Source organism: Aulonocara sp. 'chitande type north' Nkhata Bay, linkage group LG5 (assembly GCF_057382095.1).
Source record: "Aulonocara sp. 'chitande type north' Nkhata Bay isolate Kocher_YH1m ecotype deep benthic linkage group LG5, A_spYH_male_GT1.1, whole genome shotgun sequence".
In the NCBI taxonomy this organism is placed as follows: Eukaryota; Metazoa; Chordata; class Actinopteri; order Cichliformes; family Cichlidae; genus Aulonocara; species Aulonocara sp. 'chitande type north' Nkhata Bay.
In genome coordinates, this window is record NC_141348.1 from 24,142,342 (window position 1) to 24,169,142 (window position 26,801).

Below are 26,801 nucleotides of genomic sequence, written 5' to 3' on the forward strand. Positions count from 1 at the left end.
AGGTTAGTAAGAAGTTATGATGAGAGATTTTCTTCATGCAGAAATAATCAAGGGACCCAGAAGAATAGTATAAAATATGAATATATTTATTATGAAAATGACTGAATATCAAGGAGAGGAGAAATGAAAACACATTACAGCAGGTATCATCATCCCTGTTCTGATGTTCTAATCTCACACAGAGTTTCATATACCCCCTTCTATGTCTGCTCTCCAGATAAGGAAACAAATTGTGCCTCTGCACTATCAAAAAGCAACTAGTCTGTCCTTGAGGCCTATCCTAGAGCCAAAACAAACAGCACCAAACACAACATGGGTCATTGTTCTCCAAAAGGTTCCATCAGGCCTCCTGAAAAAGAAGTGCAATCCCCCTAAAATACAGGTAGAATAGAATAGAATAGAATTCAACTTTATTGTCATTGCACATGCACAGGTACAGGGCAACGAAATGCAGTTTGCATCCATCCAGAAGTGCTTTAGTGATATAGATATATTACAATATATATTAGCAATAATATAGATATGTGAGTATATTACAGAAATGGGTCTATTATGGTATGTTATAATGTACACGGTATGAAGTATGTTGTGAATATTCTATAACTATAAGTATGTACAGGCTGTAGTGAGTACAAGCTATGTACAGGATATGAACAGGATATAAATATGAAAAACTATACAGAATATGAAATAAATAACTTTACAGAATCTGGGATATACAGCTATACAGAAATGGGAACTATGCAAGTTGTAAACAGTTGTAGGATTAAAGATTATCGAATGTACAGAATGATTATTTACACAGAGCTATACAGTAGTGCAGTTAAGATAAGTGAGGGTGTAGATAGTTTCTACAGAGGCTATATAAAGTGCTAGTGGTTGTGAGTGGTGGTTCAGTCCATGTTATTATTGTGTTTGAGGGTACAGTTGTCCATTGTGGGTGTGTGTATGTTCAGTCCATGAGTTTAACGTGGGTCAGATGTCAGGAGGCAGAGTTCAGGAGTCTGACAGCTGTGGGGAAGAAGCTGTTCCGGTACCTGGTGGTCTTAGTCCGGAGGCTCCTGTGGCGCCTCCCAGAGGGCAGGAGGGTGAAGAGTCCATGTGATGGGTGACTGGGGTCTTTGATGATTTTCCCAGCCCTTTTCAGACACCGCTTCCTGTAGATGTCTTTTATGGCAGGAAGTGGTGCTCCGGCGATGCGCTGGGCAGTTTTCACGACCCTCTGCAACGCCTTCCGGTCCGAGGCAGAGCAGTTCCCGTACCAGACTGTTATACAGTTGGTCAGGATGCTCTCGATGGTGCAGCGATAGAAGTTCACCAGGATGTCTGAGGACAGGTGGTTCTTCCTCAGAGTCCTCAAGAAGAAGAGGCGCTGGTGAGCCTTCTTGACCAGCTTGGAGCAGTTGGTCGTCCAGGTGAGATCCTCGGAGATGTGGACTCCCAGGAACTTGAAGCTGCTCACACGCTCCACAGCCGTCCCCTTAATGTGGATGGGTGGATGTGGGTCAGCATTCCTCCTGTAGTCCACGATGAGCTCCTTGGTCTTCTCGGTGTTAAGCAGCAGGTTGTTTCTGTCGCACCACTCAGCCAGACGATCCACCTCCTCCCTGTAGGCGGCCTCATCGTTGTCACTGATGAGGCCAATCACCGTGGTGTCATCTGCAAACTTAATGATGGTGTTGGAACCATCAGCAGGTCTGCAGTCGTGGGTGAAGAGGGAGTAGAGGAAAGGGCTCATCACACAGCCTTGTGGTACACCGGTGTTCATTGTGATGGTAGATGAGCAGCGGTTATCCAGCCGGACATGTTGGGGGCGGTTGGTCAGGAAGTCCAGTAACCATTTGCAGATGAGGGAACTGATGCCCAGGTCTGTCAGTTTCCTGATGAGTTGTGAGGGGTGGATTGTATTGAATGCTGAACTGAAGTCTATAAACAGCATTCTGGCGTAGGTGTTGTTGTTGTCCAGGTGTGAGAGGACAGAGTGCATTGCGATGGAGACTGCATCCTCTGTGCTCCTGTTCCGGCGGTATGCGAATTGGTGGGGGTCCAGGGTGGGGGGGAGACAGGATTTGAAGTGTGCTAGGACCAGTCGCTCTAAGCACTTAGTGATGATGGGGGTGAGTGCTACTGGGCGGTAATCATTGAGGCAAGATGGGTTGGAGTTTTTGGGTATCGGGACGATGGAGGTGGATTTGAAGCAGGCCGGTACCACAGCGTGGGCCAAGGACAGATTGAATATGTCTGTGAGCACTCCTGCAAGCTCCCCAGAACACGCTCTGAGAACACGCCCGGGGATGCCATCAGGGCCTGCAGCCTTGTGGACATTGATCCTGCTCAGCACCGCTCCTACATCGGTGGGGGAGAGAGTCATAGGTTGGTGGTCTGGCGTCATGTCTGCTTTGGTTGTGGTTGTGGGGTTCCCTCGCTCAAAACGAGCATAAAAGTTGTTGAGCTCGTTGAGGAAGGAGACATCAGAGGATGCGGGGGAGGGTTTGGTGGTCCTGTAGTCTGTGATGGTCTGGAGTCCTTGCCACATGCGTCGGGGGTTGGAGTTGGAGAAGTGTTCTTCTACCTTCTTTTTGTAATGGTGTTTGGCTTTTTTGATGCCCTTCTTTAGATTAGCCCTGGCTGTACTGTAGGCGTGTGCATCTCCTGACCTAAAGGCAGTGTTGCGGGCCTTCAGGAGGAGACGAACATCCCGGTTCATCCAAGGCTTCTGGTTGGGGTACATGGTGATCCGTTTCTGGGTGGTGACACTGTCTGTGGTTTTGGAGATATAATCCAGTACAGATGAGGCGTACTGGTCCAGGTCTGTGTGGGTGAACATATTCCAGTCTGTGTTTTTAAATCTGTCCTGGAGCACTGCGTCTGTCCCCTCTGGCCACACTTTAATTGTCCTCACAGCAGGTTTCACACGTTGGATGAGTGGTGAATACCTAGGTGTGAGGAACAGGTGTTAACTTCATAAAAATCTATCACAGAAGTCACTGTCAGGTGTAAAGATTAATGCTGCCAGAAGACTTGAGCAGCTATAACATAGGCCTACCAGCTATAACAGGTAGGCTTATGTTTGAAAACTCTGCTTCCGTATATATTTTAGTATTTTTTGTCTCTGTTTAGTTTTCATTAAATATCATCAAAGACAGAAAAAAGCTAATTATGTTAATGTTACTTTGGGTACTTCAGTTTAGAGATTGCCTTTTGATTGTGCACTGTTCATAAAGGCAAGTACAGTTAAAGTGAAGAATCAATTACTGTGTAATTAGAAGTAGTTGTTTGTGTCGACAGCAAAAGGAGTAATTAAAAAAACTGTCACTGAGGTCTTTGAAATACCTTAAAGAGCAACAGAAGATACAATAGAAATGAATCTTATAACCACAGATTAAGTGTAGTGAAATGCCTGCAGCAGGGAAGATGATTGAATAAACAAACCTATTGCAAAATATGTTAATGAAAGTGAAAAACACACCACTTGTAATTTTTAGGATGATTTTCAAAATAAATATATTCAACAACGTAACACTGTTAATGCGTTAGCAGGAGTGCAGTAATGATATTCACTGTTTCTGTTAAAGCAAATTACATTTATTTTGAAGAACAGCTCTAGAGTGGTGTGTTTGTGAATTAAGTAAGTGCCCAATGATTTGCCACAACAACTGAATGCCCTGCTGGAAAACTGTGTACATTTATATTGATGTCACTTTGGCATCTACGTACTTTAACACTGCTGCATTTTAAGCAACCACACCGCCAGCCCAAAGAACACAGAAGCTCCACCCACATGACCCAGCGGACCGTGCCCTAATGTTTTGGATGAGATAAGATGTTATAGAAACATTCCTCCTCAGGACTGAGATGGGCTAATATATGTGTCAGTAAATCACTATATAGTATTAATTGGTAATTAATTGGTAATATGCATGACATGATTTACAAAATTAAAAGGTCCAGAATCCCGTGCTGTCTAATAAGCTGTCTTTATAACACACTGGCATCCTGCAAAGTGGATTATTGAAAATGTGCATCATCTTGTGCCTCTTGTAGCTTCACATGCTGTTGTGTTGCTTTATTTGTTCATTTATTTTTTTATTCAGGTATGAGACTTTTGCAAAAGAAAGTACTTTGCATTTCCTGTGTTAAAGGCAAAATTTTTTATTTGTACCAAAGATAATAGAAGTTCTATCCTGTCTCCCTGATGTTGTGGTAACCATTAATTCATCAGATTCAGCCAAGTGTTTAAATAACATCTTGCAGTCACTGCTGGAAGAATCTTTTATGGAAAGAAATGGAAAATTATTAACAAATTACTGTTTTAAAGTAACTCTTACTGTCTGTAATGCAGATATATTGGTTTACACCTTTCTTATATGTGCTTTTCTTTCTTTTATCTGTTACCGTATCCCTTGGAGATACATGTATGCCTACAGTATAGTGAACTGTCTTTGTCTCAAATTCCCTGCTCATTATCGGAGTAGGTTCAAGGAGATGGGCACTCATTTGCATAAGGAGCCCCAAGGCTGGAGCCTCTGTGTGTAGCAGCCAGGTGATTCATACCAGCTCCTACAGTCTTATTTTGCAAGGATTAGATTAAAACCCATCAGTCAACCTAGATCACCCTGACCCATAGGAAATGGAGCCAGGTTACCGCAGTTAGGCCATCCAACTTGTTTCTTTCATTATTTCCCCCTCAGAGCTCAGAATAGCTTGTTTTGTAACATAACCATGACAACACAGCAAGTCTATACATTCACTTAAATTTATAGACGAGACCTTTATGAACATTTGCGTGGTGAGATGAAGAGCAGCGCGAGCATAAAAATTCAAACAGTGGAGTTATACTGTGTAATATAAAGAGAGCGAGTGCGCGAAGGTTTCCACGTGGGAACGAATATGTGCGCTAAGGAGAAATCAGCAGTGCGGTTTAACATAACAACACATTTATCCAGCAGCAGATTTAAAGAAATAAACCTCGCAACATTTTCAAAGAGCAAAAAGAAGTTTTGAAAAGTGCACCAGGTTTAAGGGCTTTTTTGTTTTTTGGGGAGAAACTGCTTTTTTTTTAAAAATCGAAGTGGTCACTTCAGTTCTGAGAGGTTTAACTAACGAGCTGAACCAAAAGCACTTCTTATAAATGTCATTCTCGCTTATTTGCTAGTCGAAGAAAAAAAGTGAATAGAATAAGAATATTTAAATCTATATAATGGTGCAAAGTCACATTTTTAGAGTTATACTTCCCTGGAGCTTTCCCTGCATGTTTCCTTCTATTCGAAGTCTCCTGTTTTTAATAGAAAAATATCAAGTATCTTCAAAGCTATTTCACAACTTCTACTTTACAGTTACTTTCTACTTTGTGTGGCAATAATTTAAAAAGATATATATAAACTTGGTGATAAAAGCTATGTTTACAAGGTTCAGTAGCTCAAATTAGCACCGGCTTGCTCAGTTTCAGCAGGAGATACCGAGACATCAGTTATAACATAACAATCATGAGGCAATTTTTCTGTTTTGTGTGCTTTTAATACTTCAAGGGCATTTTGTTCTAATGCTTTTATAGTTTTACTTGCAGTTAGCATTGCATATTTTTTTACTTTTTCATTCTATTGATTTTTTGTAATTTTAGCTAAAAATAAGTTATCACTTAAATATGTTGTTATTAAGTTTAAAGACATGTACATAAAAAATAAATTACATTAATGAAATTGTTTGTGAATGCCATTAATGATGATAATGGAATGTTGTCTTATACAGACGCTCATAGCAAAGCGCACTCCTGTGTGTCAATGGCACGTTTTGCTCTCTAATGCAAGCGAAATCCTAACTGATCATTAAAAACTCCTTTTCCTGTCATCACGGCTGAAATCTGAAACACTTCTTTATTCAGTTAATGTTGAATTCTTTGCAGGTTTTATTCAAGTCTTAAAAGGGGCCCCCCATAAAGCTGTAAACATTCCTATTCTTGCTCTTGTTCTAAGAAATGAAAGCTGTGGGAAACTGACAAACACTGAAGATCGCATGCAGTGCTGGCAAGTTCTCCCTCCACAGAACAGTGCGGTCTTGCTCTAACAAGAATAGAAAGAGATGTGTGAGGCCCTGGAGCGCAACTGAGCAAGAAGACAAGTAGTTTGATGTATTTGTCGCCTCACAGGTCTTCAACTGGCAGCTTCATTAAATGGCACCCACCAAACACCATTATCAACACACAGTCAAGAGGCGACTCTTGGAAGCTGGCCTTCTAGGCATAGTTGCAACAAAAAAAAGCCAAATATGAGGCTGGCCAGTAAAAAGGAGATGATTAAGAGTGGTTAAAAAAAACCCCTCAAAGACACTGGACAGAGACCGTTTTGGGGGAAAGAAGTGTCGTGTATAGACACATGTGTGTTTGAGCTCTTAGATGTGGAGCAAATGGAAAGATGCTGAAGGAGTGCTTGAAGCCATCTTTCAAGCATGGTGGAGAAATGTTATGGTTAAAGGTTGCTTTGGTGTTGGTAAAGGGCATATTTGTAGCGATTTAATGCCCCAAAGCACAGCTCAAAACTATGAAATCTTTTGAGTGTTTTGGAGCCATTTGCTGATATCAGTTGTCCACATAATGCTTATGTCCTAAAATGTCAGGAATGTGGCTCCCAAAAATATACAAAAACAACAATATAGTTAGACCCAAAAAGGTCGGGTTTTCCTGGACTCCTTGCAAAACTTTTGCACCACCTTTTAATCATTTTCACCAATAGAGAAAATCTCATAGGTATGCATTAATCTGTGCAATGTAAAGGCAGGCCGGTGCAGCCTCAGTGTGGCTGCGCAGTGAAAGAAAACTGGAAGAGGGGGGTCAGTTCTCAGTGACCACTGCCAAAGCTGATTGAGGCAGAGGCTGTAATTGCTGTGATTGTGAGGGCAGCCTTGGTATGACAAAGCGGTCACTGTACCCATGGCTGTAGTTGGGCTGTTGCAGTTCTGACTGTGACACATCTGTTAATGAGAAGAACACTGACTGCACATGTGTGTGTGAAGTGATGAATGTGCTGTAATGGGGTTGGCGGTTTAACACATTTGTCACAGAAGCAAATAGTACAGCCGTACATATTCACAGCACCACAGAGTCAACCTTCGAATGCAGCTGTCTGAAGGCTGAGTGATAACTGTATCCAGCCACAGCTTCACCTATAAGAGCCAGACAGAGCAGCTGCAGCTGTGCTCACAGCCAGCAGCTGTATACAGTCATAAATTTGCCTTTAATATGAGGAACGAGAAAGAATTATGTAAAACAACCCATCATACTGAGCTCTCTTCTCTTTAGTAGCTACAGAGTGTTACCCTTAGCCGGATCTCTATTATAAGTGAACAACTAGGCAACTTTTTTTATGAATCATAAGGAATAAAAAAATAAAATCAAGGGCAAAAACACTGTGTGGGATTTTTATTGACTTGTGTTCATGTCTGTGCATTCCAGCATTCATATGTCACTTTGCAGCCGATCACAGCTGAGACCAGCCTGTGCAGCTCACCTCTGCTTCTGCCGTGCTCTGATGGCTCATCACACAGCTCATTCCTCTGCAGTCCCTTGAGAACTATATGAAAGCATAAAGAAAAATTATGAAAGGCTAATGTCCACTTTAGAGGAAAATATAGTATAATATTTATAAACTCTCCACTCACTGCATATACTTCTTGCGGAGAGTGTAGACGCACTGATGTAGATGGTAATGCAACTTTAATGAACTCACATGGAAGGGGATACAGTATATACATATTAATGTGTGAAAGACATAGTGTTATATCAGCAAAGGCACTTTTGAACTGCATATTTGAAATGTTTTCTGCTTGTTTGAGGTGTTCATCACACTCCTTCAGCACGGGTCCTCGGTCCCTACGCTCTTTGTCGTGTTTTATGTGAGAAGCATTGAAAGAAAGGATTTAACCAGCAGTTTTATGAGGCCTTTGGGTGTTTTAAATTTGTGTTTAGCTTTTGTAGTGCAAAATAATAACTTGGAAAAACATGATGGGTACAGTGAGAACTGAAGATGTCCTTTACTCTCAGTGTTGAAGTTAATTGAGTCTGCTCAGACCTTTTTCATGCAAATGAAACACGAGGGCCTTTGCATCACTGCTTCCTAAACACTTTTTCAGGCATGTCTGACAACATAAGGCAGAAAAGTTCATATCCTACCACCAAAGATAAAAAACAGAATCACAGTTCTGTTTTTTTAGTTAGTTAGCTCGACTCCATCAGAAATCTGTAGTTTTCCCCTGGCCGTGTACGCCACAGCTGCAGTGGCTCTATTCCCCACCAGTGGGGATCACATTTTGAGAACCAGTGACCCCGGTGCCACTGGCACTGTGAAGAAAAGGGCATGTTATTTGTTTAAAGAGATTGTGCATCACTTGAACTTGATCATTGTGAAGATGATTATGTAGAATTCTGTTATCTTGTGTGAGTCGTTTAAGCAGATAGTCTGCTCTCTGTTGATCTGATCTTTCTCATAACTCAAAGCTAGTCAGACTTCATGCTGTCTGTGTGCTTGTTTTCCTTCTTTTTCCTCTTCCAGCTCAGTGTAATTATGAAAGGTTATCACTTTCTCAATTAGAGACACAAGCACAAGTTTACACAAATATTAAGGTGACATTCGACAGTGTCTTTGTGGTTTTTACAGAACGAACGCGCCTATCTTTGCAAGGGTAATAGGATATTATAAGGTAAATCTCACTTCCTGTTTTGTGTCTTTTTTCTTTTTCCATTTTAATAGGAGAGGAAGCTTTGTGCATTCCCAACTATTGAGATCTACAGTTCGGATGTCATCAACTATATGGTTCCGCTGTCTCGTCAGACGGACTTCTTTGTACCAGAAATGAAAGAGGAGGTCAGAACAGATGTGAAAGAAGAGGACTCGGACGACGATAGAGGAACCGACATTACAGGTAAAGATTTTACACATCCTCGGATACTGTCAGCCTCCCCGGAGGCAATTAGTGACAGCATCAAAAAGATTTCTCAAACAAGAAGAAAGAGCTGTCAATTTGTCTGATTCAAAATTAAGGGACAGTTTTCAGAGCGGAACAACTTTAGTTTAGATTTTTTGTGTGATTTATTTATTTATCTTTTTTAAAATCTAGCCGTCAAAGAATTGATGCTTTCGGTTTTCACCTGCTGTTCTCAATTACAAAATGTATATCAGTAAAGATTTTCAACTTTTAATGTGTCATTCATTGAGATCTGATATGTGACTCAGGTGCTTTCTTAATTCGTTTGATGCGTACATTTTATAAGGAGTTTGTAGGAGAGCGTAAGAGAGTAGTAAGGTAACTAAACATAACTTAACCGATTCCTGTGGTTTAAAGTATCACCGGACTGCGCTGATGTGCAGCTATATTCTGCTATTCTCGGATTATGTGACAATAGAGCAAACCTCACCATGTGGCCAGTGGTTTTAGCCACAATGAGGTGGTTAGCCTGATGAGTCAATGATGTGTGAAAGCAGCTTTAAAAAAAATCAGGGACAACCAAATGCCACGTGAAAAAGGAGCCATCATGTGGTTATACTGCTGTCGTCCAATTTCAGTCTTACCAAGCATTCATTTCTACTCTGTTGATCCTACAGCTTGTGTCAGTTAAAAACAAACAAAGAGAAAATGTGTAACAACTTTTATTTTGTCTGCCACTGCGCTGACTCCTCTCTCGCCCTGGATCACAGAGGACGGGTGATATCTGAGACTCTGTAATTGCTCTGTCATTACAAGTATGTGCCTTCAAGCGCGATGTCTTCCATGCTGCCATTACTCTTTGAATCACAGCTGACCTGTGGGCTGGTCTCAGAGCCGTATTGACTTAATCAGCGTACAAATCTCCGGAGAACAAAAATGGTGTTGCTCTGTGGGGACAGAGTGAGTGGGGATGGGTTGATTTAAATCAGGTGCCTTAAGAATAGATCATGTGACATCCCTTGTAAGCACAGTTTAAATTTCAGAGACGTATATGGAAGAAGGCCTAACATGTTCTGACCATGGTTAGTTGGCAGCCACCTTTAAAATAAAGCGTCATTACATGACAGAGGTGAAGACCACTCTCCATACACAGCAGCTTTATCCGCTCTCACATTCTGAGGGGCAAGAGCAAACTGAGAGTCGGAGCTATTCACAACTTTAAATGAGTTTGTCAGCATCACCAGACCGAGACAAAGTTTTGATTATTGCTTCCCTAACAAATGAGAAAGTAAATAAGAAAGAACTAAAGTGCCAGCGTTAATTCAGATCAAATTAATTCGATCTGCCACGTGTCTTAATCACATGAGGAGAAAGTGATTTTGCAACGTTGCACACTCTTACTTTTTATGCATTCACTCAGTGGTCTCCAAATCTTTTGTTAATTCGTCGTGCCGCCGTGTCTGTGTTAATCCAGCAGACCATTGTGGCTGTGTGCTCGGTCTGGAGCTGTAGCCAAGAGTTAATTAGTTTGGCTTACCATGAAGACTAGAAGTAGGGAATAGACAGCTAGCCTTGCTCTTTCCAAAGATGTCCCCATCATAACTAATATTACTAATGAACATGTCTCCAAATAGAAATGTAAAAGTTTCCTTTTTTTAAGTAGAGATGACACAGCTATAATACAATGTCAATGAAAGGACACATCTACATGTGAATTTACTTAAAGATGTGTCTGTATAAAAATATTTTAGCTTAAGCTTAAAAAAATCAAAGAGAGAGGCTGGAGCAAAATAAAAGATATTATGAGTCTCTGTTAGGCTCTAAGATCAGAAGACAAACAGACTCACTCCACACAGACGAGTGGTGTGTCCATTGTGCAAAGCTCAAAGCTAGCCAACAGCAAGGTGGTCAGTGCAATGGCTGTTTTTGGGTGAATAAACACAAAAGGGTAGATTTTAGGGAGAATTATTGCCTCTAACCGTTTCCTTATACAGTGACTTACTGGATTCTCCTCTGGCTGCCTGCAGACATTACATTATTGAAAACAAAAGCGTTTGTCGAAGTTTCAAATAGAGCAGGGCGATATGGCCAAAAATATTTATCACGATATACATTTGAAAATTTGCGATAACGATATAACTGACGATATAATTGATGCGAGACAAAATACTCCACAACATTACTAGCGCAAAAAGACAACCTTCCATTAATTTTCACTTAAACAAGAAGCTGGTTTTTATGTACATTAAAGCTTTATAAAAATGTAACAGTGCAAATGCAAATTCCTTGCTGAAAGTTTAACCAAAAGGCATTTCCAGTAGAAATGGGCTGACATATCCTGAGCATAACCATATATAATATCCACTGAAGTTAAAAAGAGGTGCTTTGCAACATTAAACTGTAGTGTGCAGTACGTATTTTTTGGACCATAAGGCACATTGAGCTAAACAAAGCAGTTAGATAAATCAAACTTTATTAAACTCATTCTTCTTGCTTCCTCCACTTCTGTACCATTGATTCATTGATGTTGAATTCTCTGGCAGCTGCTCTATTCCCATGTTGTTGCAGTATATTAATGACTAGCCTTGTATTGTGGATGGATTATCTCAGTTGTTCTCCTGACTGACGTTTGGTCCGTTTACAGCATCCTGCCATGCGATTGCATTTGTCTCTAACCATGAGGAACCTTAGTGTTCATCCTCCAGCTTCACTGTTTATGTTATGCTAACATAGCTGTGTCGCTAGCGATCACGTAGCACATCATTATATACCAGCTAGCCCAACTTCAGTAACCCTACAAACGTCACTGCTGTTTAGTTTCCTGCCTTCATTTATGTTGGAAGTGATAGCAGAGCTGTACGTTTGATTTTTTTCAGAAATCTCTCAGTCAGAACATGCTATATCATGCTTAGGTAACTAGCGAAACTAGCGAGCTAACTTCCGCTAGCTTCCTGCTAACTTCTAACTCCGTTAAATGTAATAAATTTTGTTTTCATGGATGCCTGGAAGTTAAACTGAATTGTTACACCTGGTAAAGCAGCAATGCTGATCGTTTTATTAAAGATGAAAGAATTTAGACAGTTAACTCTCAGTGATGCTGCAGTGTTTGTTTGACCTGAAGTGTACTGAGTTTAGGACCCAGATTACTCCCAGATTTAAGAGCATCTTAGTCCGACAAATACGACAATAACGACGGCCGCTTGCATGTTCTGCAAAAAAATGTGCTTTGTTGTGTATCTGACGGACAAACACCAAACCAGTTCCACATCACTGAAGTTGCACCATTTTTACAAACCAATTCTGGTTCATCTGTTTCACTCAACAATCGGCCATGTGCGTATGAAAACAAAGGCACTGCGCATGCGCGTTTTACTCATATTCTATCGCGATATTTCATTTTCCTATCGTTGCCTAACATTATACCGGTATTACCGTGAACGGTATAATATGGCCCAGCCCTAGTTTCAAACTATTCTTTTGTTGTAGTATTTCAACTGCTGTGGTACCAGTCTAACGATGATTTATCACATCAGTTTATACTGTTCACAAACTATTCAAAGACAGTTCGATAAACATTGGTCTTACTAAGTGGTACAACAGAAGATTGTGTATAAACATTTGTCACATTCACTTTAAACACTTTTTTTTGGAAAGATGTGATATTTCTTTTTATGCTCCACATTTAACACGCAGAGCCTTTTTAATCATTCAGAACAATGCTGACACTGCTAACAATGCTTAGCTACTGTGTGTAGTAGAAACGAAACGATAAGTGGAGTTTGCAGAGAGGTGGATTTTTTATTTATTTATTTTATTTTGAAGAGTTTCTTTTATCAGAGAGTTGTGTGTTCTGCTTTTTCATACTTGTGAAAATTGGCTTGGAAATCAGTTTCTGTGGAAATATTTGTTGAATGCCTTTGAATACCGTTTCTTCCGTCAGAGAAATGTTTTTTTACCCACTTCTTGGCAGTTTTCCTTCTTGGCTGTGATCTGTGGTTTTGAATTAGCGTCCATAAATCGTCACTGTGAAAAACAGAATCTATCTTTATTAAATGTCCATTACTCAGAATGCCAAGACGTGCCCAGTGCTTAAAACATTTTAGAGCATCATTTGGATATCACAAAAGGCTATTTATAGGTAGATCATGAGGAATATCCAACACTGAGGTCAAATCAGTTTTCTTTAGATAACAGATAAATGAAAAGTCCCCCAAATATTCTGAATGAGTGAGTATTTGCCTTTGATTAAAGAAGTCCTTTTTCTATTGGCAGGGTTGTAGTTAAGGTGGCAGGGTCAGAATTTTGTATCTGTAGTTCAGCATGCTCCTGGTGATGCAGTGCTATGGGGAGTATTTTCTTTTCACACTTTGAACCCTGCAGTACCAACTGAGAATCATTTAAACACCACAGCCTACCTGAGTATTGTTGCAGAGCATGTCCATTGCTTTATGACCACAGTGTACCCACCTTCTGATGGTTGCTTCCAGCAGGATAACACGCCAAAGCTCATCTAACTGTAGTTAGATGACCTCAACAGTCACCACATCTCAGTCTAGTAGAGCACCTTTGGGATGTGGTTAAACAGGGGATTTGTCTCATGCCAAAAAAGGGTTCAAACCAGTGCAACTCATGAAGTGGCTGGGGAGTGTGTCTTGAGTGGCAATTAGAGCAGACACACTATATGTAAGCCGATACCAATTTAATGGCGATTGACCATCTGTAATATATATTATATATGCGGCCCAGCTCTGCTCATTAATATATTTGACAACATTAACTGTACATCAGGGCTGTACACTGTTTACTTTAAGAATGAAAAGACATTTTACTATGATATTACTGCACACTGAAGCAAACAACAAATACAACCAAACAATCCAAATTAAGAAGTTTCATTAAACACAGTGTAAGTGTGTTTTTTATGATGAGCTTCCTTAAAACGCTTGTTCTCTTTGGCTCTCATCTGTAAATATGATGATCCATTAAGTGTATCACTTCTTAATGTATGTTTATGCATTCCTTTTCGCACTCTTCTCGCAATCCACTCTGCTTATCCAAGCACTAAGGAAGCCCTGTCTGTGTCTAATTACCTCCTTAAAAATCCTCTTCTCTTTTTCAAACAGTTTGAAGAACAAGACCTTGATTCTCTGCTAATAATCCCAATGGGCCCAATTTAACAACTAATTTAGGCAAATGTTACCTAAAAGACTTTCACAGGCTTCAACCACACTAGCAATTTCAGGACTTGCTTGCAGTTGTAGTGAAGGGTGAAAGTTGTCCAGTATGTTGAGGTTTTTCCTTGGGGGGCTGTCCACCCAATTACCCTAAATAGACCCATTATTTCCTGTAAAACCTTATATTGTAAAATGAATCTTTGGAACAATCTTTTCACTGCAACACACAAATGAAATAGACTATGGATCACTACATTAACCCGTTTATATGCATTTTGAAGCAGCACCACCGTGTCAAATAACCACTTTCTGTGCCACCCAAGACTGTTCCCATCGGGTGTGTTTGGACATGCTAGCTAATCAACAGGCTCATAAATAGTTATTATAATGACCTAAATGGACTTCCATATGTAATATTTTACACTCCAGACAAGATCAGATCTGCTGGATGTGATAATTAGATTGTTGGGATTCAAATAAAAAGAAATGGTGAACCTCACAGAGCAGCTTGGAGACTCCCTGTTTATTGTGTTTGGGTCCCTGATGATAGATTTAGTGCAGACACACTTAGATGTGTGGATGAGATTCATTTGGAGTGTGAAGGCAGAAAGACAATGATGTGGATAAAAGTGTTTTAGTGTCTAATGGGATAGTCAAGTCAGATTCGGTTTTATTTGTCAAACACATTTCATTTTAAGGCTGTCCTTCTACTTTGCAGAAACAATTTAAGTCTGTGAAGGCAGTCATCCAGGTCATTGTAGTCTAAGGAGCTTGGAAAGAAAAGCATTTGGACATCTTTAAGTTGCTTGAAGACGTTTCATCTCTCATCTGAGAAGCTTCTTCAGTTCAGAACTGAGAAGCTTCTCAGATGAGACGTCTTCAAGCAACTTAAAGAAGTCCAGACGCAAAAATAGACAAGCTTGAGAGTCAAACTTGGTGTGACCACCTATATTCTTTAAGACAGTCTGAACACCTTTAGGCAAGATTTCTTATCATTTCTTTAAGTAGTCTTCAGGAATAGCTCACCAGGCTCCAGGAGGACATTCAAAGCTTTTCTTTGGATGTTGCCTGCATTTTATTCCGTTCTCTGTCAAGATGATCCCACACTGCTTCAATAATGTTGCGGTCTGAGCTCTGGGGAGGCCAATCCATGACTGCTAGTGTACCACTCTTTGCTTTTCTACCCAGGTCTGATTTTACTGTACTGATAGTGTGTTTGGAATCAATTAAATGCTGAAAAATGAAACCTTTTAAGATAGTATCACAATATGTTTGTAAGTCCACCAGTTTTAACTAGATCCCCAACACCACTGACTGAAATGCAGCTTAAGCCATGACAGAGTCTCCACTGTGTTCTACAGATGGCTGTAGAAACACACTGTTTTACCTCTCCACTTATCTGAACCAAAACAATTAGATTTGGATACATCACTCCATAAAACCTCGTGCCACTGATTTTCAGTCGAATTCTTGTATAATTTGTCATACCTCAACCTTTTCTCCCCGTATCCCTTCCTTAAGAATCCTCATCAGAATTTGAGAGGAGCTTCAGCGAGTAGCAGATGGATCAGCTGAATCTCTTCTGTCAGGTCTTTGCAGGATTTCTTCCTGTTTCGTAAGGACATTACTTTCAGGTGTTATTCATCTGCTGTAGGTTTTAAACCTGCTCTTTTTTCTTTTGCCCTCCAACTGTTTACTTTTCTCAACGTTTTAAAAGACACACTGCACACCGTGCTGAAATATGCCAAGTTTTTTAGTTAAAAATTATTTGTGAATTACCTTGTTGGTGCAAAAGTCTAATTTTATACCTATCAAACGGATTTATCTTTGGAAATTTTGTTGATTCAACCAAAGAAATGAAATCAAATGAACTGTTTTTGTGACAAGCTGTTAGTTGCCTAACAATGTATTTTTTTTCTTTTCTTTGCCAAGATGTCTGTTATGTGTAGACACAACAGTGGTTCATCCCTTTAGTTTGGCACTTTTATGGTTAATGATTCATAGATCAAGTGGGTTAACAAACAAAAAAGCATCCTCTTTGATACTGGTCAGGTACAAGGACTGAACTGAAAACAAGCGAACAAGCATCCAACGTCCAAAGAAAAACTTTCAAAGACCTTCAGAAAGCCTGGAGAACCTTTTCTCAACACCACTTTAAAATAATTAAAATGAAGTCTGGCTCCTTAGAAGGAAAATATAAAGAAATGAGGAGTGGCTCAAGACTTTTGCGCAGTAATGCATATATGTATAAAATCAAACTTCAACACATTAATTCAGCATGTGATCACAGCTTTATACAGGGAGCCTTTTTAAAAGTTATCGTCACATGGGCTTTTCCTCCACTTCTTTGAAGTATCTTCGAGAAGACCAACTGCGGAAAGATCACTGAGTAATATTTCTTCTGTAGGTGGGAGGTGTGATGTTCTTCTCACATTTCTTGCCCTAATGCCAGTTTTCATTTGTAATTTTAGGGAGGCTAAGCAGAAAAAGCTTTATATCTTTCATGTGTCTCTGCTTACATCTTTGGCCCATGCAGAGTATTTTTCTTTCCGTGAACCTTGAACATGTTGTATTTAAACCTTCCTGTAAGTTTTAGTTTTTAAATTTCTCCTAAATAATGCAGATTTTTTTTGGTCCACCTACACAGTACAGCAATAACCTTCCAAATCGCTCGCACAAAAACTCCTATGAATAACATTCATCAGGGACAATAAGTGGTTATTGGGTCACAGTGAATCATAGATCAAAGGGCAATTAGAATCAGGTTTAGACAGAGAGCATTAGTAAGCTGATCATGTGGGTGAGAAAATCTCCATCAATCAGGTTAATGGACATTCTTTGTGATTACAGATATGCAATATGCACAGCAAGAATATCCCTCTCTGCAAATTATAGTCCATTACACAATTTCATGCAAGTAATGCCAACATGTAAATGGCTGGTCTGTGACTTTTGTATAAATAATGTCTCTCAATAATATTTTGGTCCCTCTGAGCTCATCTGATTAGTTAAAGTTGACTGAGCTACATCTGCTGAATTTTAAGCGGTGAGCACTTTTAGGTTTCATGAAGCCAACGTTACATTTCTAATCTGTGATCAAAGGATGGAGGAGTATGTAAGTGCATATACCCATATCTTCACATCCTTGCATCATTTTTGATGAGCTTCAATACTAAGCATATTGTTAATGTTAATTACCCAACCAACATTGAGAAGATGATGCTTTTTAACCATATTCGCAGTGTTGCCATGGATCATAAAGTCACGAGATATGACAACCGATTGTGAAGTTGGCTACAGATATATACATGCAGTAACTACTATTTTCCGTAGCTGTTCCCATTGTTTCTTTCTTGCGTGCTTTGTGTAAGTAATAGTCTCTGCCTTGCCACCATTATTTGAATATCTGCAGCAATGTCCCGGAGGATGAATCCTAATGACTTTGTTCAGCCACTGAAGTTTTCACATCGCTACAGAGTATCAGAACACCACCTTGCTGAATTAGCAAAATATTTAGTACAGACTTCCTCTGTTCACCTGTAAAATCAATCTTTCAGTTTTAGTCTACGTGAGCTTTCCTGCCTTTCCTCCAATGATTTTATTTTGTTAATTAGTTGTGCATGACCCATTTTCTCACAGCCAATTTGATCAATTTCTTCTGGTTTTTTTTGTTTTGTTTTGTTTTTTTGCATTGATGCAGGTGCAGATTCCCACAGTGATGTGAGCTCAGTAAGCGGTGGCGTGCCCTGGGACAGCAGAGAGACGTCCCTGGCTGTTTCCACAGCCGCTTCCATGGCTTCCTCACTGCCCCTGAGAGACGTTTTAGATGCCAGCGAAGACCTTAAATACAGGGACCATAGCGACAGAGGCTCTAATGACTCAGTGGGCAGTGGCTCCTCCTTTGAAGAGCTTGACATGGATCAGGAGGAGCTGGGGGAAGGTGAAGAGAGGGTGAAGAAGGAATATGGGGAAGAGGAGGACACTCCTGAAGGTGAAGGCGGAGCTAGAGAAGGAGCTGAACTTGCGGCTGAGAAGAAGGAGCGCTTAGGGGAAGGAGAGGAGTAGGGAGGATGCTGAGGAGATAAGGCGTGTAGCCACGTAACACTGGCATGCTGGAGAGCTTCTCAGCTGTGCTGTTGCTGGTTATCTGTCATGTAATCTTGTTGATGGATCTAAAGCCGTTAATGTAATGACCAACATGCCGTATTTCCGCGCCTTCTAAATCTCTTTTTGAAGCCTGTACTTTCTGTTATGCTCTAATCTCAGTTCAAAAGAAAAAAGAAAAAAAAATCCCGATCCTGTATCTCTGCCTATACAAACATACACACAACAAATGGGAGATTTAATTAGATATTTCATTTTAATTGTAATCCTGTTTGGATCACTTTAATTCCCTTTCAGATTAGAAGTAACCTTTCAGTTTAAGATTAAGGATTAAAAGCAAGGGGGAAACAGAGTTACCAACTATCATGGATCATCAGAAAGTATATGTTGTTTTGCCCATATGTGACAGGTGATATTGCAACCCCACTCTCAAGGTCAAGTCCTGAGGAAATTTGTGTCACGCGTTTGTGCGCATTACCCGACTTTGGTGTTGTGATGTAACGACTGGGTGAAAAAGTGCAGGCGTTGCCGCTGCTGTAGAGATGTTCATGGTGCTGTTTCATTGTGTTATTTTATACGAGGGGAAATTCTAAAAGCTGAGGTGGAGAAAAAGATTATTAAAGTAACATCATCAATGCCTCCGGGTCACCAGGACTAAGATTTAGATTAAAGTTCAAACATATTTGTAAGCTTTCCCCCTGAAAGGTGTACAGAATATTTTATTGTCACTCTGCAAAAAAAGGTTAATTGAATTATTTTAACGTATTGTTCATTTTCTGTGGGCAGTTTGTTCTGCCACATTTCATTTACATTTATGTTGTTGTAGACAAAATTCACCTATTATCTGAAACTAGATGTAACATGTTTGTAGGTTGACGTCGGATATGATGTATGATGCATTGTATGTCTTCCTGTGTGTAATAAAATTTTCAAAGAAATGTTAGTTTGAGAAGAACAGCAAAAATGGTCTCCGCTCTGCTGCTTTTATCTATATTTTTTTGTGCGTTTCCCAACAGGGATGCAGGAAGGTAACAAAGTGTGTGTGGCAGTCAAAGCTTTCTCTGAAGTTTCACGACTTTATGATGTAACGATTGCTTTGTGGGGATTACATGTGAATTCATAAGAAGCATAAAAGAGAAATGGTACAAAATAGCCCATAACATCAGTTTTTCAGTGCTGGGTGAGTTAAACAATGCACTGCTTTAAGGGTTGTTTTTTTTAAGTGAGCAATTTCCCCAGCACCCTTAGAACTGGGAAACTGGGAAACTGTTTAATCAGAATGCATAAAATAATACAAATGTAGATACATTTGGAAAGCATAAACACTTAAGATTAGTCTCACAAAATGTTGTTTATCCAAATGCCGGCGCTGCATCGATCGGGTCAACATTTGACTGAGTGGTTTGGCATTTGTTCTACAATTTATTTAATCAGCTGTGTGCACAAAACAACAGGAAGAATAGGCTCCAGCTGACTACTGAAGTTTGATGGACATACTTGTTCTTTAGCCTGCGGTTCTTAATGAGCATCATGACCTATAAGTGTTAATGTTTTGTTTCCAATCCAGCGCCATTGTAACCATGGTAATTTTACTGAGTAATACGCCATTAACCAGAGAGAGAGAGAGAAAAGCCTTTCATGTGCCTGGTCGTGCTGTTAGTGTTGAGGATATTGACTTAATTGAATAAAGAAAAATGTATTTAGGGCTTGTTAGGAATGCAAGCCAAATTAGATGTGTAGACACCAAAGTCCACTGAAGAAGGATTTCACAGCTACACTCTTCTTTGCATTTGACTTGCAGTTGGAGTATTTGGACAGTGATACGTATTTTGGGAGCAGGTGGAAGAGGCTATGGAAAGGTGGAGGTATGCTCTGGAGAGAAGAATAAAAGCCAGTAGAAGCAAGGTGAGATGGTTTGCCAGCAGGAGGAAGAGAAGTGAAGGAGGACGTGCATGGGGTTGGTGCCACAGAGGAGGATGCAGATGATCTGCCGTGTCGACCCCTAAAGGGAACGGCCAAAGAAGAAGAAGCCCCCATACACCACCACCGACAGTGGGTTGGATATAAAACAATCCAGACTGACTGCAATACAGTCCTTCAGCTTCACTTCAAAGAGTTTTACAAAGTATTATTTAGGAATTACAGCCATTTTTGTACATAACCTCTATATTCGCATGTTCAAAAGTAACTGTACAGTTGTCTGACAAGCATTTTCATGGCCAGGCGAGGTCTGTTTCCACAGTATTTCACAACAAATTAAGCAGATAAAAGATCTAGAGTTGCTTCCATGTGTTGATCTTAAACTGTTAACCCTTCTGGTACACTAACCTGGCAATGAAACTGTCATTCAATCTTTAAATGACTTCTGAGCCTCTGAAAATAGAGGATTATTTATAAAAATGGCTGCAAATCCTAAATAATACTTTTGTTAAACCCAATGAATTACAACTCAGTCTGCACGTCAGTCACATGATTACCACAGTAACACAGCAGAGTATGTGCTAGCAGCAATACTTCAGTAGCATATTTGCAGTTTCAAAAATATTCCACATGCTTTGACGTCACCATAGCAGACAGAAAGAGACTTGAGAAATTTCAAATGGGTACACATGGGTACCCTGATGTACCAAAATAGCCAGTTCTTCTAAAAACTCTGCTTCACATTTGGCATATCTAATGTTCAGATGCGCTTTGGCTTTTTAGAGATATGGAGCTCCACAATGGTGTTAGGCAGAAATGAAATCTTTTATTTAAGCTGCCTTCCATGTTTATTGGACCCTTAACATCTATACTGATACTCTGCAAAAATCTCACAAGTGTTAACTTTATTATGACATCAGTGTTATTTCTAAACCCTGTTGTTGCAGAAATGTACTGTGTTCATTTTTAACAGATCTTTAAATAATAAAAAGTGACTCTAAGAATGCGCAACAGCTAATCTATTAAAGTTATTCTATTACAAATGTTATCCCCAAAATGTAATATTGGTCTGGCTCCTTAAACTCTCAGGAAATCCTAATAAATGAACAGTAGATGATGGCAGAAGATGAAGATGTGACACCTGAGTGTTACTGAACAACCACCATCAACACAGCGCTGATCTTTTGGTCTGATACAGTGATTCCCACAAATCAAGCACGCAATCTAACCAAGGGCCACTTTTGTTGGAGGGTTCATTATAACCGTGTTTTTTCCTTCACTTTGTCCTCGATTGCCTTGCAAGTCTCAAGCAGAAATATAACCTTATCTATTGACCAGAAAACGCACAAACCACGCCAGCCTTTAGTAATATTATCTTTTTCTGACGAGAAAAAAAAAAATGAGATCGGTGTCTTGTGCGTGACCAGTCTGCGGGGACAGATGCCCTCACCACATGTGTGTTGCACTTTCAGGATCAACTCTGGCACCCCAGCCGTGGTCCAAAGGCAAAAATAAAAATCGGTGAGGAAAAGAGTGCGATGACACACAGGGTCAACAACTGATTTAATTAATTGTGAAACCCACATGGGTGTCACACAGCGTTCGAGGGCGCGGAGATTATTGCCTGTCCATGAAGTTAATTATTAATCTCATTACACTGAAAGAGAGAAAGAGAGAGACGATGTGAAGTCTCAACATACAAATTTAGAAGCCCACGACTGCGTGTGCGAAGCTGCTTTTGACAGGAAGGAGGGGGGGTCCCAGCACATCCCCTCTCCAAGCGCACGTCCCTTGAAACGCATCGGCCTGCCATCTGGGACTGACCTCACACTCATCTCGCGCCGTGTCACAACTTGTTTGCCGATCCCAAATTAAAATGATCACATCTGGAGATAATCACCCCCCCCCCCCCGCACATTTGAACTAAACAGCGGGCGATTCTTTAAAGCTTCTCTCCACTGACATCCACAGTCCGTCAGTTCGCGTCTGCAGGAAGCCACGCAGTCGGTTCATTGGGCTCTAAATGACATAATTTGGCACAGAGTTGCGACGAGGCAGACTGCTATATCCAAGACTGCTCCTGCGTGGAGCAACTGCGTCTTTGTTCAAGTGCGAAAAACCTTCTGAGAGTTCTCCCAGGTTGCTGTGGTGCAGCGAGCGCGTTCATCAGCTGATGTAAAAAACAACGAAAACAACAACATATATATATATATACACATATGTGTCTCGTTGCCAGCTATGGGGGATTTTGCCAGTCGAGTAACAGGTAGAATTTAAACTTTGTGTCGGTTCTCAGGGCGCCAAGTCGATAAACTGGCATCCCACCAGGATAAACAACACCTTTAATGCACGCCGTCTTATTAATCTCTCTCACACTTGACGCTCAAACAGAGAGAGAACCCTCTCTCGCTCAACGCAGTGATGTGGGCTTCACTTGCATTTATTTCAAGCGCGTTTAGGAGCTGTGACTTTTGAACCGCTGTTTGCAGGAATCGCTCCTCCAGGAATCCGGCGACTCTTTGTGCTGTGTGTGTGGCGTTATTATTATTATTTTCAGCACCACGGACAGCTGCCTGGCACGCGGCTCAAACTTCAGGTAGCTACGCTCACCTCCTTCATCCACCCTGCTCCCCAGCTCCTCTGTAGTTCGCAAACACACTTGCTTTAGGCTTTAAAAAGAAAAACTCCAACAGTGGCGCGAAGGATATGCGTTTAGTCTGCACCGAGGACCCACTGCACGGTAGCGCTGGAAACTGAGGAACCGTTGGCAGGTAAGAAAATGTGTTTCTTTTTCCCCCCTTTCTTATTTTCTGGGATTTTTTTTGTGCGTTGAAAGCCTCCAAAGTGCATTTTTCTGAAGTTAAACGAGTTGTTTTGTAAGGAAGGCGCTTAAGTCGCGTTTTGACTTTGTATGGTTGACAAAATTATTCTTATGATGCTGACAAGACTGTGGTTTTACACCCTTTAATGCAGCAGGCTACACGTGTGGATAGGCATTCATTTCTGGAGATATTATCTCGATGCTTATCATCATTTTGACCTGATTTTTGTTTGCATCTCTGGCTCCGGGCATAACCATAAGCAGTAAAAGAATGATAAATGAGCGAGGCTGCTGAAAAAATTACTAAACAGGCGATGCAGTAACTACTACACGGCAACATCCACCATCTCCCTCACTGGGTTGATCTCCCGTGTGACTTCAAAGTGAGACAAAAACTTGATTGACATTAGTTACATGTAAGAAGAATATGATCTGCACAAAGGAGCTGTTTCTTTTGTTTCCAGGCAAAGGCTTTTACTTGACTCTGGCTCTCTTCCACGGGAAAATGGATTGCTATCTCAAATGTTTCACTTTGGAACTAAATTGGGCATTTTCATATTAATTCTTCAGCAGCCGAGACTTGTGATGCCCTGTGTGTGTCTAGAAATGGGGTGTCTGTGTAATTATTTGTTCCACAAGCGTCTAAAAAGCATTTTCAAAACTCATGGGGAATATGAAGAAATGCAAAAGCCGTGCAAACAGTTTGAGGCTGCATCCTTAATACTGGAGAAAGGTATTAAAGGAGGCAAAATGCACTGTGGATTATTCCCAGGGGGCATCTGTGTGGCTGCACGTTCAGCAGATAAAACACAAGAAAGAAAGAAAAAAAATGGCTCATTTTTAATGCCTCAGTTTAGTCAAACCCCAGATTTAGATTAAACCAAAAGGTATACTTATTAGGCTGCTTGATCAACTGTTAATATATCAATCAATCAATCAATCAATTTTTATTTATAAAGCACTTTTCATACAGAGAAAATGTAGCACAAAGTGCTTTACATAGTTAAAAGCAGCCCACCCCACCCTCCAACTCACTCCCCACACTCTCAATACACATATATCCCCCCACCCACACACACATACACACGCGCGCACACACATACACACACACACACACACATACACACGCGCGCACACTTAAAGAGTAAAAATTGGGCTGGGCTCGCATGAGCCAAGTGAGGAAACACTATAACAGGGAGCCGGTCACAGACCGCAGCCTCCAGGCTGGGCACACAGCAGGAGGGAGGCAAAGGAGCCCCCCAGCCAGGCTGAGAGGACCCCAGAGACCCAGCAGCCACGGTCAATAACAGCCCCGGTGCAGAGAGCGCCCTCCGCCCTCAGATGCATGTATCTGAATTTCTTACATAACAGAATTACAGCAGGCACGCTCCTCTAAGACTAAAAAACTGGAATAATATGTGAGCTCATGCTCTCATGGCTGAAGATGTTGATTACTGTAAATTATTCAGGTCATGGCTGACTGGAGAGGAACACGCTCTGCTGCCATCATCTGAATCCAGAAACAAAAAGTGGCAGAAAGGGGCAAGGCTGTCTAACCTAGTGATCCCTCCACACAGCTCACTCCTGTGTGCGGCCAGGTTCACCTGTTACTCTTCACTTGATGACAACGGGGACTCACTGCCAGTGCGGCACAGGGATAGGGATCCCTAATTACCTTCATTTCTCAGAGCAGTGCAGATAGCAGCGTGAACAAAGACGATACAAAAAAGACTCAAATGCACAGAGAACCCAAAACTCTGTGCACGAACCAGCTTACTCTTATGTAAACATTAGCACCAATGTGTGGTTGACTACCAAGTTATTAATAATGGTGCGTGACTAAACTTTACCCCTCCTGCTTTCTAGATTTCAGTTTCATGTTAAGAGACATCGGTCTTGTTACTTCATCATCATTCAAACCTTTTACAATACACACGAGTTGCATTTGCTACCAGCCACAAGTGATTAAATTCAAGCATGACGACACGCCTGTGCTATTGAAAGGACAGCTTAATAGCTCACCCTTCCATCTGATCACGCAAATACGCACATACATGCAGGTGGGATCCACAGACTGATCATGTTATGTCTCTACAATACATCTGTTTAGTTAAATATTTAATTTCTCACTGCACCAGTGTTAACATAGGAGTTCATCTGCTGATTTAGATTTGGTAATCAGATGGTACGTCTGCACCAGTTTTAATAAGGTGCAGTTGCGTTGCACACAGTGAAGACAGAGTAAGCGTGAAAGATAGGAAATGACGGAAATGCGGTCTTGGCTCCAATTTTTACAATAAATGGGGAAACCTACAGTTTCATTTCTGTGTGACATAAATTAAAATGAAGCTCAAGTCACTATATGATAATGCAAAATACACGAAACCCTGAACTCTCACTTATGACAAGGACAAAGAGCATTAAGTAAAAAACAAAAAAACAAAGCATTGTTCCATCAGCTGATTTCTGATGAAGTAGAAATATTTAAACATGGATTCCAGTGAAAGCATACAGGAGCTTCCAGGTAATTAATGATGCGCGTGACTCAGATTAAAAGTGACTGCTGGAGTGATGCTGGGCATATGTGAGAGGTTCCTAGGTGAGTCCTAGGTCAGCTGCACCAATAATTTCCATTGTGAGTCATAATGAACAGCTGTTCAGTCCTTTTACTTCCAACTCGTGCTAAAATAAATTCTGACTTCTGCTTGAACAGGATTATACTTTGTATTTGAGGATTAAGCAATAGGAGTCTGGTTTCTGCTGTGGTCTAAGAGAGACCTCTGTATGTGTCTGTGGGAAAAACGTCAGTGTGGAAAGGGGTCAGCCCAATGACCTTGCTCTGCTTCTAATACTGCACATTTACTATAAAAAGAAAGTGTCTTAAAGCGTCAAGTGGTGACACCTGGTTTCTGCTGATGAAAGCATGTCCTAACATTATGGCTGATTAGTGTTTGCAGACCCAGTGTTAATGTTAATTAAAACAGCCAACCTTCATTTGCTTTTAGTAACTTAATGTAAAGCAGCAGCTCCGCGGGACCAGTTGTTCTCAGACTGATTGTAAAATGTTGGTAATCTATGTTAATAAATTAGATGACAGCTATTTGTAGATTTTGGCAACCAGTCTGACAGTCGGTCCAAGTTGCACTGTGATTGTCTGGCGACAGTCTCCCACCAGATCAACCAACCAACCAACCAACCAACCAACCAACCAACCAACCAATCAATCAATCAATCAATCAATCAATCACCTTTATTTATAAAGCACTTTAAAACAACCACAGCGGACACAAAGTGCTGTACATTGGAACCATAAAATAAAATTACATAAGATATAAATAAAAGCCAAATAAAAGAAAGAAAAAATAAAATAATTAATTAAATAACTAATTTCATGTCAACGGAAAACTAAGTCTCACTGAGGTTAAAAGCCAAAGAATAAAAGTAGGTTTTAAGACGTGATTTAAAAGTGGACAGTGAAGGGGCCTCTCTAACGTGCAAGGGCAAATTATTCCATAATTTTGGAGCCATGATAGAGAAGGCCCTGTCCCCACCTGGATCTCGGTACCTCCAGGAGCAGCTGGTCAGCTGACCTGAGAGACCGACAGGGTGTGTGGAGATGAAGAAACTCAGAGAGGGCAAGACTGTGAAAGCATTTAAAAACAAACACAAGAATTTTAAAATGAACTCTAAAAGACACAGGCAGCCAGTGCAGTGAGGCCAGGACAGGGGTTATATGCTCTCTTTTACGAGTTCCTGTTAGGAGTCGTGCAGCAGCATTTTGAATCAGCTGCAGACGTGAGAGCAATGACTGACTGACCCCCACATAAAGTGCATTACAGTAGTCCAGGCGGGAAGAAATAAAAGCA

General features: G+C 40.7%; 2 protein-coding genes and 1 long non-coding RNA gene across 6 annotated transcripts in view; 2 read left to right on the forward strand and 1 right to left on the reverse strand.

Moving 5' to 3' along the window:
- tex264a (testis expressed 264, ER-phagy receptor a) overlaps positions 1–19,158 on the forward strand; it is a 78,963-nt gene extending 59,805 nt beyond the window's left edge. Inside the window, exons 3-4 of the mRNA XM_086292341.1 lie at positions 8,742–8,913; positions 17,791–19,158. Of these exons, the coding sequence (XP_086148467.1) occupies positions 8,742–8,913; positions 17,791–18,155 (537 nt within the window). The 3' untranslated portion in view covers positions 18,156–19,158. The remainder of the gene's footprint in view (positions 1–8,741; positions 8,914–17,790) is intronic.
- The window catches only part of LOC147330627 (uncharacterized), a 51,549-nt gene continuing 32,141 nt past the window's right edge, over positions 7,394–26,801 (reverse strand). For all 4 annotated transcript variants that reach the window (XR_015129097.1, XR_015129096.1, XR_015129095.1 and 1 more), the window contains exon 3: positions 7,394–7,565. This is a non-coding gene — a long non-coding RNA (uncharacterized LOC147330627). The remainder of the gene's footprint in view (positions 7,566–26,801) is intronic.
- Positions 22,125–26,801, forward strand: part of grm2a (glutamate receptor, metabotropic 2a) — a 34,423-nt gene continuing 29,746 nt past the window's right edge. The window contains exon 1 of the mRNA XM_086292338.1: positions 22,125–22,885. The gene's annotated coding sequence lies outside the window, so the exon portion shown is untranslated. The remainder of the gene's footprint in view (positions 22,886–26,801) is intronic.